Source organism: Aethalodelphis obliquidens, unplaced genomic scaffold, assembly GCF_003676395.1.
Source record: "Aethalodelphis obliquidens isolate GAN/ISIS:26980383/991018 unplaced genomic scaffold, ASM367639v1 scaffold31, whole genome shotgun sequence".
Classification (NCBI taxonomy): Eukaryota; Metazoa; Chordata; class Mammalia; order Artiodactyla; family Delphinidae; genus Aethalodelphis; species Aethalodelphis obliquidens.
The window spans coordinates 6,948,683-6,961,297 of NW_020837975.1; the positions used below are offsets into that span (position 1 = coordinate 6,948,683).

Consider the following 12,615-nt stretch of genomic DNA (forward strand, 5'->3'; position numbering starts at 1 on the left):
GTGGCAAGTGGGGGCCACTCTTCATCACGGTGTGCGGGCCTCTCACTGTCGTGGCCTCTCTTGTTGCGGAGCATAGGCTCCAGACGCGCAGGCTCAGCAGTTGTGGCTCACGGGCCTAATTGCTCCGCGGCATGTGGGATCTTCCCAGACCAGGGCTCGAACCCGTGTCCCCTGCATTAGCAGGCAGATTCTCAACCACTGCGCCACCAGGGAAGCCCCATATTCTTTTATTTTTAAAAAATATTTATTTGGTTGCATTGTGTCTTAGTTGCGGCTCGAGGGCCCCTTAGTTGTGGCTCGCCAGCTCCTTAGTTGCGGCTTGTGGGCTCCTTAGTTGTGGCATGCAAACTCTTAGTTGAGGCATGCATGTGGGATCTAGTTTCCAGACCAGGGATCAAACCTGGGCCCCTTGCATTATGAGCATAGAGTCTTAACCTCTGTGTCACCAGGGAAGTCCCTGTACATGTGCTTTTAGTAGTAAACTTAAAGCCAGCAGTGATACACATCATAAGTAATTATACTCTATGATAACTTAACTAGCCAATTTTTTCCATCCTGAGCATTGGGGTCAAAAATATGGTTTTAGGGACTTCCTTGGCAGTCCAGTGGTTAAGACTCTGCGCTCCTAATGCAGGGGACACAGGTTCAATCCCTGGTCAGGGAACTAAGATCCTGCATGCTGCACGGCACAGCCAAATACATATATACATATGGTTTGAAGCAAAACAATAGCTTTTCATTAGAATTCTTTAAATTTCTTACCCAGTTCAGCAGTATGATCTGAAAGTTATCAAATGTTGTCCATATAATTTAACTTACGAAATCCTAGTTGCTTTAATATTTCTTCTGAGATGCCTAGGGGCCTTTTGGAATACTCAAAGTTGGCTAGAGAAAGAAACTTATGGGCTTCCCTGGTGGCACAGTGGTTAAGAATCTGCCTGCCAATGCAGGGGACACGGGTTCAATCCCTGGTCCAGGAAGCTCCCACATGCCGTGGAGCAGCTAAGCCCATGTGCCATAACTACTGAGCCTGCGCTCTAGAGCATGCGAGCCACAACTACTGAGCCTGCCTGCCACAACTACTGAAGCCTGTGCAACTAGATCCCATGCTCTGCAACAAAAGAAGCCACCACAATGAGAAGCCCGTCCACTGCAACGAAGAGTAGCCCTCACTCGCCGCAACTACAGAAAGCCCGCACGCAGCAATGAAGACCCAACGCAGCCAAAAATAAAATAATTAATTTTAAAAAGAACATATTCCATAACCTCTAAAAACTCACATTTTTTCGCATAGCATAGTTTCTCTTTATTGTGGTACAAGATGCATGTTTAATAAACCCAAACATCTTTTGAAGTTCTACTAATTAACCCAAGGCTGAAGTCTCAGGCAAAGTGGGCTGTGTTTGTATTTCAAGGACATGATAAGAGTTAACTTCAAGTTTTCTCCTAGGCATATTTTTGTTCTCTGAGGGTCAGAATTCTGAAAAGAGTATTTTATCAAGCTAGCTTTCTCAAACTGCAGATGCAGAAAGAACCAGAAGAATTTCAAAACTCTTGGAATTTCAAAAGCGTTTCATCTTAACCAATTTTCTCCAGAGTCTAAAGAATACTTTTGTCTTATATTGGTAAAAAAAAGTATCTTTGGGACTTCCCTGGTGGTCCAGTTCTTGAGACTCTGTGCTTCCACTGCAGGGGACACAGGTTCAATCCCTGTTCAGGGAACTAGGATCCTGTATGTCAAGCAGTGTGGCCCCCAAAAAAATTGTCTTTTTTCTTTAGCCATAATCTCATAGCTAAAATTTTTCCAATCACACAAATGGAATATATATACACTCACACACCAGAAGACAGAACTGTCACAAATCCTCCAAGAGGATGACTGGTACAGATCCCCAAACAAATATTTCCCCAACACAAATGGTCCTCAGTGTCAGACACATGTCAGAACCAATTGGCAAAATGCCCAGATAGCAGTTTGTGCTCAAAATAGAAGTTTGCCTGGGTACGCACCAGTGGACTTACTCTGTCTCGGAGCTTGTCAGCTCGTCTAGATGCATGTTTCCATGCTACCAAGGAAAAACGTACATTGGCAGCCAGTGCTGAGCAGGGGAGAAACAGGGAGGATTCCTGAAACAAATGGTTTTGTCAGCTGCTAGGAACGCCCCCCCAAATCCCTCTCTCAGGACCAGCTAGCCACGAGCAGCGGGCTCCTCGCAGCCATCCCAGCACACGGTCATGGTGGGCGGGTCTGCTCGGGAAAACCCCAGGGAGCCAGGTGCTGTGAGAGTGCAGCAGCCCTACGTCGGGTGCCAAAAACTGTTACCGAAATTGGGGATCCGGCTGCTCGCTGCTGTAAAGCCAATTAAGAGGCAAGTTTGGTGGAAAGGAAAGTTTGCTTTATTTTGGAGGCCAGCAACCTGGGGGGAGGGCGGATTCCTGTCCAAAGGCCAATTCTCCCCCACTGACAATCAGTGGGCAAGAGCTTCTGTAGGTGAAGGGAAGGGGCTACTTGCAGAAACAGCATAGTCAGCTGTGACAGTCATCTTGAAATGGGTCATGCGGTGGTCTGACCAGCGTCATCTTGATTGTTTACGTACACTTAGTCTTCAGTTCCAGGGTCGGTTTGTTCCCGTTTCTTTGAGGCCAGCTCTTGGAATTGTGGCAGCTTACGTCATGGCTACAGCCTGGTCATCATGTAGTTAACTTCTTCCACCTGGTGGGGGTTTTAGTATCTGTAAGACAGCTCACAGGATATGGCTCAGAATATTATCTAGAGCCCTTGAAGAAGAACTAAAGGTCCTTGACTATGCTTAATGACTGAACTATTACTATTTTCTCTTGTTGGACTTGTTTAGACTCAGATTTTTAGTCTTGTTTCTGCATTTTCTCACTTATCTGATTAAACTTTACTGTTTGGCTAAAGTTTTTCCACAGACAAAAGGCAGGCTGAGGAAATGGGCGGCAAGGATCATAGGGTCCTGCTCCATTTCAGGGTCAGGCCCAGCCTGGACTCGCTGCCCCCTTGAAGACCAGGCCCCTAGCTCTCTGAGTCCTGTCTCCTAACTGCTGAGCCATTCTCGTCCAGGGTGGCAATGAGGACTGGGGGATGGGAGTAGGGCAGTGCCTGCCCCGGCCCGGGGGCAGCACATGGCCTAGATTGAACAGCCGTGTTGCCTGCTGACAGATCCGTGGCACACACAGCCACCCTGACGTTCACGCAGATGGCGGTGCTCTGACCTGTGGGCCGGGAAGCCACATGTCTGGGACTCGGGAGATACATAAGCGGCTAATGGAGGCTTTGAGGCTGGGCACCAGGGCAGCCGGAAGGGCATTTACAGGAGCCCAGTAGCTCAGAGAACTGAGGCGGCACTGAGCCTGGGTGGGAGGTAGGAGGGGCCCTGCTGCCAGCTTTCCAAGGGGCTTGGGTCCAGGCTTCAGGTGGTGGTGGGGGGTTCAGGAAGGTTCTAGGGGCTGAGACCAGGGGTTCTGCGTCAATTGGGGATTGGGGGGGAGCTGAGGTGGGTCTTTTGCACCAGGTGCAAGGATTCAGCTATGTCAGGGTGGGCAGTACTGAGGTGGGCCGATTGAGAAGCCTTCTAGGGTTCATCATTGAGCCCCAGGGTGCCAGGTCCTGGGGAGGGAGTGCAGGACACGCACAGAGATAAGTCTGATTGCTGGCTTTGAGGAGTTGTGTGTGTCTGTGAAGCAAACTGCGGATTTATATAAAGCAAATATGTAATTACGTGGCCCTAGGTTTTAGCTCTAAGAGTCCAGGAGCACAAAAACAGTTGCAGGCACCATGGTTCTGGTGGTTGCAGCAGGCTTCTGAGAAGAGGTGCCCACACTTGAGCTGGATGACGGACTTAGGGGAGAGGGGAAGGACAGGATGTGGAGTGAAGGGCTTATGGTGGAGAGACTGGGTGGTGGGCACGAGGGGTGCTACAGGGTGGCTCTTGGGGTTACCCTAGGGATGGGGAGCCAGTCTCTGGGCAGGAAGCCCCCATCCAATGCGAGCTCATGCCTGTAGAGCCCCCACAGCAAGTTGGGGCCCCAGGCCTGGAATGGGGCATGCGGGGAGCTGCCCTCATCTCCAGGATCTCTCTCCTGCCCTCCCAGCACATGAGCAGCCAGCCTGCTGACCGCCACTCCACACCTGTCCACCCCGCAACGGCCACACCATGTCTGGCTCCTACGATGAGGCCTCGCTCGCTCCAGAGGAGACCACCGACAGCTTCTGGGAGGTGAGGCTTAGATGCTCCCCAGGTCCTGGGGACCAGGCAGCCTGCCTGTGTGGAGGCCCAGGCTCCCACCCACCCGTGACCTCAGATCTTGCTCCCCAGCCCCACGGACCCCTCCAAAGCCCTCCATGTGCAGCGGGCAGTTGTTGCCACCAAGTGGTTCCTACAGACCATTGAGCCCAGAGCCCCTCTGCCTCCCAGCTGCCCCTGGAGAGATCCTGTGGAATTTATGATGTGGAACAGGGCTCACCCTCTGCTCTGGGGGCCCCGGCTCAGACTCCTTGTGCTTCACGCAGGCAGGTGCAGCACTTTACAGCTTACGTGGCCTTTCACAGCTGTGCCCCGCCTCCTACCCTATGCAGTGGGCAGGGGGCGGAGCACTGGTCACAGAGAAGTGTTACAAGTTCAGGGAGCCCCGCAGCGACAAAGACGTGGAGTCAGCATTGCAGGAGCCTTCCAAAATATTGGAGACCCAGAAAGAAATTTTCCATCGGCTTCCAAAACCCAAAGTAAAAACTGCCAAACCTAAATTAATAAGTGTTTAATGAGATGTCTACAAAACATAATATTATGTCAAGAAGCTGCAGCTCAGCTCAACGCTTATATGACTCTATATAAATATAATAGATTTAGCACGGCAAGTACAAAATGAATAATTCATTTGAGTCTAAGTCCAAATTATAAATATCCTTCTGCACTTGGTGGCAGTGAGGAAATTCTGTTTAAAGTGGGATGAGGGAGTGTATAGACGGTGGGGTGTGAGGGGGGTGTCCAAGTCTCCATCAGTGAGAGGGTCCAGAGCCCCCAGGGTGTGAGCGCGGGGTGGCCCGCCGGGCGCCCCCTGCAGGACAGGGTGGCCAGGGCGGCCGGGCGGGCGAGGCGGGGAGCCCGCGGGAGTCGTGCTCGCTGCTCGGCCGCCAGGTGGGGAACTACAAGCGGACGGTGAAGCGCATCGATGACGGGCACCGGCTGTGCAACGACCTGATGAACTGCGTGCAGGAGCGCGCCAAGATCGAGAAGGCGTATGCGCAGCAGCTCACCGACTGGGCCAAGCGCTGGCGCCAGCTCATCGAGAAAGGTGCCCCTCCCCCTCCTGCCCCATGCCCAGCCCTTGCGCACACCCCAGGCGCTAACCGGGCCCCCGCTGTCTGGGTCCCGGGAGCGCCCTGCCTCTGGATGTACTTGCACCCCCCAGTCGCCGGGCCCTGCCCTGCACACTTCCCCTCCCAAACCACGCAGGCCTCCCTGTCCCCGGTCAACTCTACTTTCTGCAATTTCAGGTTGGATTAAAAACAAACAACTTTTTATTTTGAAATAATTTAAGCTTAGAGAACAGTTGCTAGAATAGTACAGAGAATTACATACCTTTCACCTAGACTCCCCAGCTCACATTTTAGCACGTTTGTTTTCTCACTCCCTCTCTATTTATAGGCATAGCTTTTCTGAACCATTCAAGTTAGAGACATGCCCCTTCACCCTAAATTCTTCATGTATCACCGAAGAATAAGAACATTTGTTTACATAACCATAGTTCAGCTATCAAATTCAGGGCGTTTAATGTGGCCCCTATGCAAATTTTATTATAGCAATTGTTCTTGCTGGTCCAGATCCTGTGGGGTGTCTGGTCCAGGTGGCTTCCCGTTATCTGTCACCAGTTGGTTCTTCAGTTTTACCTTCAGTCAACATTCCTGGAGCACCGACTGTGTACCTGGTGCTGTGTGCTGGCTTGTGAGAGCTCATGGGGGTCCAGGCTGCCACCCATGGGGCTCACAAGCTGATGGGGGAGACAGGGAGTAGGCCCAGAGATGGACGCTGTAAGAAGAATTCATCAGGGCTGGAGGCCGAGGTGTGTGAGGATAGAGTACTCAGAAAAGGCTTCCTGAAGGAGGTGGCTGTTCTTGGGCCCTGGAAGATGGATAAAACTGTAGGGAGAGCAGAGGAGGGCATTTCTGCTGCCATGGGAAATATGGGGAAAGCCTTAGAGAAAGGAGGTGTGAGGCGAGCCTCTGGGCCAGGGGTAATGAGGACCCGGTGACCACATGGCCATTTCCTCAGGCCCACAGTATGGCAGCCTGGAACGGGCCTGGGGTGCCATGATGACGGAGGCGGACAAGGTGAGCGAACTGCACCAGGAGGTGAAGAACAGCCTGCTGAACGAGGACCTGGAGAAGGTCAAGAACTGGCAGAAGGATGCCTATCACAAGCAGATCATGGGCGGCTTCAAGGAGACCAAGGAGGCTGAAGACGGCTTCCGCAAGGCCCAGAAGCCCTGGGCCAAGAAGATGAAGGAGGTGCCTGGTGGGCGGCTGCCACGGAAGGGGCGAGACTGGGCAGCTGGGCTCAGAGGGGCAGACTGATCAGAGGGAGGGTCTCTACAGATGTGGCAGGCAGTACACTGCCCGCTGGTATTGGGCCCACAGGAGAGCAGCACTGCCTGCCAGAGAGAAACACCCACAGATGGGGCAGGCACTGCAGTGCCCGAGGGGAGGGTGTCCATAGGGGCAGGCGGTGCAGGGAAATGCACAGATGGGTGGGCACTGCTCCTGAATACCTGGAGCTGGGGCCTGCATCCCTTCCGCCTTTTAAGAATGTGTGCTCACAGCTCCCGGTGGAGTGGGCAGGTGGGAGGGGTTGAAAGTGAACACGTTTGCTTCTGCTTACACCCTGCCCCCTCTCCCCCCCTCCCCACAGCTAGAGGCAGCCAAGAAGGCCTACCATCTGGCCTGCAAAGAGGAGAAGCTGGCCATGACCCGGGAGATGAATAGCAAGACGGAGCAGTCGGTGACACCTGAGCAGCAGAAGAAGCTGCAGGACAAAGTGGACAAGTGCAAGCAGGATGTGCAGAAGGTGCTGGTCGGGCTGGGGTCTCAGGGCCCCCTGGAGTGGGTGGCAGCTGGGAGCTGCAGGCCTGGGTCTCACCCACCCCCCCACTTTGCCCTGGTTCCTATAGACACAGGAGAAGTATGAGAAGGTGCTGGATGACGTGGGCAAGACCACACCCCAGTACATGGAGGGCATGGAGCAGGTGTTTGAACAGTGCCAGCAATTTGAGGAAAGGAGGCTGGTCTTCCTCAAGGAGGTGCTGCTAGACATCAAACGTCACCTCAACCTAGCTGAGAATAGCAGGTAGCTGGGCGTGGCGGCACGGTGGGCACAGGCAGAGGCAGCAGGGCATCCTGGGCCCTATGTTATAGTGACAGGAAGGGGAGGGCGGAGCTGCAGGGGCCAGTAGCTGCCTGGGTGTAAGCTGACGCACACCAGATACTCAAGAAACATGCTTGGATGGATGGGTGAGTGGCTAAGGTGGGGATGGAGAAAGGTGCCCACTGGGCATACCTGGAGCTGCCCACTCAGAGATTGCTCCTTGGGAAGCAGCCTGATTCCCAGCTGGGGGGCACGCCAGCACCCTGGTCTCCTGAACAGGCTCTGGCCCTCACTGAGGCTGAGATGGGGCCATGGTGCATCTTGCCCTGCACCTCTCCGTCTCCCCCGTGCACAGCTATGTTCAAGTGTACCGGGAGCTGGAGCAGGCCATCCGGGGGGCCGACGCCCAGGACGACCTCAGATGGTTCCGCAGCACCAGCGGCCCTGGCATGCCCATGAATTGGCCCCAGTTTGAGGTGAGGATGTGTGGGGATGGGGAAGGGGAATCTGAAACAGCTGGAAGGAGCCTTGGGGGGCAGTCCCCCAGCCTGACTGCTCCCCTGACACCCCCCAGGAGTGGAACCCAGACCTCCCGCACACCACCACCAAGAAGGAGAAACAGCCCAAGAAGGCAGAGGGGGTAGTGCTGACCAATGCTGCTGGGATGGTGGAGTCCACATCCCAGGCTGGGGACCGTGGCAGGTAAGTGCCTCCTACGGAGCTTCCTGGGGGCCAGGGGGGTCCACATACTGGGACAGCTGAGTTTTACCTCAGGAGACAAGCAATGGTCTAAATCATGGCAAGCTTGGGCTCCTCTCAAAGGTAGTGATAGATAACCCCATGAGAGCACCAACTGTGTGCCAGGTACTGTTCTAAGCATTTTCCATAAATTAGCTCCTTGATGTCTCTCAACACTCTGAGGAGTGTGTAAATATTCCCATTTTACAGATGGAGAAATCAACACCCAGAGAGGTTAAGTGACTTGCCCAAGGTCACACAGCTGGTTAGTAAGCCTCAGAGCCAAGATATGATGCCCAAGAGGTCTGGCTCCAGAATCCTCACTCATATATTTGCCTTGGCCTTCTTTCTTTCTTTTCTTGTTTTGTTTTTTTTCTTCCAGCTTTATTGAGATATAATTGATACACAGCACTGTATAAGGTTAAGGTGTACAGCATAAAGGTCTGACTCACATACGTCATGAAATGATTATCACAATAAGTTTAGTGAGCATCCGTCATCTCATATAGATACAAAGTTAAAGAATTAGAAAAGAATTGTTTTCCTAGTGGTGAGAACTCTTAGGATTTACTGTTGTAACTTTCATAGGTAACATACAGCAGTGTTAATTATCTTTATCATGTTGTACATTACATCCCTAGTACTAGTAATCCTCACTCTTAGCCACTGGGTTGTAATACCCCTTTCAGATGAGGGGTCAGATGTTCTCTGGGGTCTCCTTCAGCACCTCCTCACTCAAGGGCTGAGTAATGCTAATAGTCCTGCCTCCCATCTGGTGAAAGAGCTGTCAGTGAAGGTCACTGGCTCCGGACCCCGTCTTACAAGGCCCGTCCTTGCTCCAGCCTTGGTGGACTTTAGGGTCAGGGCTCTGGCTGGGAGGAGGAGGCAGCCCTAAGGACAGGGTGAGAGGCCACTCATGCTGGGTCTTCTCTCTGCCTCTCAGTGTTAGCAGCTACGACAGGGGCCAGACTTACGCCACTGAGTGGTCGGACGACGAGAGCGGGAATCCATTTGGGGGAAATGAAGCCAACGGGGGCGCCAACCCCTTCGATGAAGACGCCAAGGGAGTGCGTGTGCGGGCGCTCTACGACTACGACGGCCAGGAGCAGGACGAGCTCAGCTTCAAGGCTGGTAAGGGGGCGGGGCCGGTCGAATCTGGGGCGGGGCCTGGCGCATGGGCGTGGCCAAGACCTGGAGGGCGACCTGTGCTTCGGGGGCAAGACTTCAATTGGAGAGCAAGGGCAGGGCCTGAGACTGGCAACTGGGTGCCAGGGGCAGAATCTGGACCTGAGAATAGGGTGGGGGTAGGGCCAGAACAAGGATTGGGGGCGGAGCCTGAGGGCAGGGCTGCCAGGAGGACGGACAGGACTACGGCAGTGAAGCTGGAGGCGGGGCCTGGGTTTCTGGGATGGAGCCGAGATTAGGTGGTTGGCTGGGCCGCCCGTGGGTGTTGAGGTGTGGGTGGGGCTGGTCTCGTGGTGGTGGTGGGCGCTGGCATCCGGGCAGTAATGGGAGGGGCACTGGGGTCAGCCCAGTGTAATCAGAGGGCTTACCCGGCAGGTGGGGGTGGGGGTCAGTCCTCTCTGAGTTCCTGTCAACCAGCTCCTCTGTGTCCCCTCCCTAGGAGATGAGCTCACCAAGCTTGGCGAGGAGGACGAGCAGGGCTGGTGCCGCGGGCGGCTGGACAGCGGGCAGCTGGGCCTCTATCCCGCCAACTACGTGGAGGCCATCTAGCTACCCTGCTCCCTCCACATCACCCCCACTCCTCACCCACCGCCTCCCCTCCCTGCCCACTCTTGTCCTCCTCCCCTCGCCATAGAGTTCCAGACATATTTTCCAATCAAGCTTTTATTTTTTTAAAAGTCAAAACAGAACAAAACAAAAAAATACTAAGAGACAGAGCATTTGCCTGGAGGCCAGGGTGGTGGGACTTGGGGTGATGGCCCCAGGGTAGGTGAGGGTCTTAGGACTTAGCCCAACAGCGACATCACAACATCTGCTCTTCAGATCCCACCAGAGAGTCTCCTGAGCCCAGAGGGGTGTCTCCTGGACCCTTTCATCCTGCCTCAGTCCCCCCAGCCTTCCCCTCCCCACTCCAGGCTGCCAGCACCTGCCCCCATCTTCTGGGCCTGGTTTTATGACCTCTGCCTCCAGCCCCGCCCTGCTCCCCTCCCACCACCTCCCTATTGTGAAAGACCTCCCCTGCAGCCCCCCAAGAAGGGGGCCTTCTCTTTAGTCTTCCACTCTGCCTGGGGAGTACCCTTCTCCTAGCCTTGCGCCTCAGGACTGGTGGGGCTGGAGGAGGGATAGTCACCCTCTTCTCCCATAGAGCTTTCCAGGGGTCCCTAGACTCCCCAGGACATGAAGAGGGGTGAGTTGGAGTTGGTGACAGTGTGACTGGGTTGTAGGAGGGTGAGTGAACGGGGAGCAGGCTCAGCGGAAGGACCAGGACCCTGCTGGGGCCCTTCTTTGCAGCTGTCAGTACTTCCGGCACAGGCTCTTCCTCAGACCCCTGCCCCCCCGCTCTTGTAAGGCCTCAGGCCGTGCGGAGGGGCCCCAAAGCCCAGCGCAAAGCCAACAACAGTAGCAGCCTCCTGGGGAGGAGGGCCTCTTGCCCTCCCTGCCTCCCTCCCTCCCTCCATGTCCATCTAAAACTGTAGAACCACTGGGCTAAGCTGGCCTCCCATGCCTCTCTCCCCTGCTCTGGCCTGCCTGGGGAGGCACTGGGGACCCGGTGCCTGTGGCCAATGGGAGAGGCATGGGTTTGCAGGAGGGAGGAGCCCCGGCCTCAGGAGCAGGACAGCCGCCAGGTCTTTCTTCCTTGTCCCCTCTCGCCCAACCCCAGCCCCTGGCAGCCCCTCCTGCTGGCAGCCCCTCCATCTCTCCAAGCCCGGGTCTCAGTTAAAGGACTTTTGTGGGTGGGAGGAGGCAAAGGGCCTCCTGCAAGAGCAGGAGTGTTTCCTGTGGTTGGTGAAAGGAAGTGGTGCTGGATTACCAGGTATTCGTACCAGGTACCAACCAGCCTTGCCCATAGGAGTGGGGCGAGGGTGCTTGAGAAGCCGACCAGGGCAGGACAAGACCCAATGAGGTAGGGGAATGATGGGAGGAGTCGTCTCGGGAACCTCCGGGGTGAGGCCTTGAGGCTTCCTGCAGCACCAGGTGAGGTTACTGCTCACAGCTGACGCCACTTCTGAGCTTCGGGCCTGCAGACACCCTACCCGCTCAGCTCCAGCAGCTCCTGGACCCCGGGCCTCCAGGTAAAGACAGTGTGATACCCCAGCCCCTCCATCAGCCTCCGTCCTCTTGCTCCGTGCTTCTTCTCCCAGCAGCCCACTCAGGAGGTCGCAGACCCCAGCCTCAGGGCCCTGAGCCTGGTCATGTGAGGACCTGGGCAGAGTCACAGGGGCCTGAGCTGGTGCAGGCCTCCTTTGGGGCCAGGGGAGTTGGGGGTTTGGGGACAATGGCACCCCCAGGGTCGGGCAGACTCCCCTCTCAGCGCCCCTGTTCTTGTTACTGTCTGCCTTCTGGGCCTCTGCTGCAGCCTGAGATGTGCCCTAGGCCCCTCAGAGCCTGAACTAAGATTTCGGAAGCCTCAGGCCTCTGGACTTCAGAACAAAAGCCTCTTCAGCGTCTCCCCAAGGGCAGGAGTTGGGGTTGGAGGCCTCTGCGCCTTGGAAGGCAGGAAGCGAGCACATCGCACCTTGGGTCTGGGCTCCCCCTCTCTGTGCCCGCGGCCTCCTGGTACCTGGGGAGGGGCTGTGGCCCTGGCTGGACCCCAGGCCTGTCCCCCTCAGCACTCCAGCAGCCCACGCCGGGGCAGGGACTCGAAACCCATTCCTTCTGAGCAACCACCTCCACGGCCCTGTTGGGGACCACTCCCTCTCAGGACCCCAGGGCAGGAGGGTCTCCCACCCGGAAGTCCCCCTGAGCCCCACCTGTCAGTGCTGGTGTCAGTCACTCAACGCCCACCGCCTCCTGCAGCCCCCGTCCGCCCCCTGGATGCTGCGCAGGGCGCTCTGCGGGGCTCGGCGTGTACCGTGTTTTGTCCCCAGTTAAGCGCCCTTTCTGCGGCCTGGCTCTGCGAGGAGCCGGGGCTGCCCCGCCGCCTGCCACCCTAGGCTTCCTGACTCCATTAGTCCAACACCTGTGAAACTCCGAGAAGTGCTGTGGTCTCAGCAATGCACCCGTTTTGTACATGATTGTGTAATTTAAAGGTATATAAATACAGATATATATATATATAAGTTGTGACTGTATGACTGTCGATAAAATCCAGAACTGTGTCACCCTGGCTGGACGTTGTCATCCTGAGTCTTGTGTGTCTTGCGAGCACTCTGAGAGTTGCCTGCGGTTGGACGTCTGTTGGGGAGCATGCTGGGTCCTGTCCTGGCGACCACCACGGGCTGGGGGCCTGAGGGCTGGTCCCTTCACCTTCCAGGGCCCTGGGTCCTGTCTGTACAGGGAAGGTCACACCTGATGCTCTCTAAGGCTCCAA

General features: G+C 55.4%; 1 protein-coding gene across 1 annotated transcript in view; it reads left to right on the forward strand.

The window, feature by feature from the left end:
- PACSIN1 (protein kinase C and casein kinase substrate in neurons 1) overlaps positions 1-12,406 on the forward strand; it is a 63,741-nt gene extending 51,335 nt beyond the window's left edge. The window contains exons 2-10 of the mRNA XM_027127007.1: positions 4,117-4,241; positions 5,160-5,316; positions 6,294-6,529; positions 6,930-7,085; positions 7,189-7,364; positions 7,738-7,858; positions 7,957-8,084; positions 9,064-9,251; positions 9,745-12,406. Of these exons, the coding sequence (XP_026982808.1) occupies positions 4,179-4,241; positions 5,160-5,316; positions 6,294-6,529; positions 6,930-7,085; positions 7,189-7,364; positions 7,738-7,858; positions 7,957-8,084; positions 9,064-9,251; positions 9,745-9,854 (1,335 nt within the window). The 5' untranslated portion in view covers positions 4,117-4,178 and the 3' untranslated portion in view covers positions 9,855-12,406. The remainder of the gene's footprint in view (positions 1-4,116; positions 4,242-5,159; positions 5,317-6,293; positions 6,530-6,929; positions 7,086-7,188; positions 7,365-7,737; positions 7,859-7,956; positions 8,085-9,063; positions 9,252-9,744) is intronic.
- The last annotated feature ends 209 nt before the right edge of the window (positions 12,407-12,615 follow it).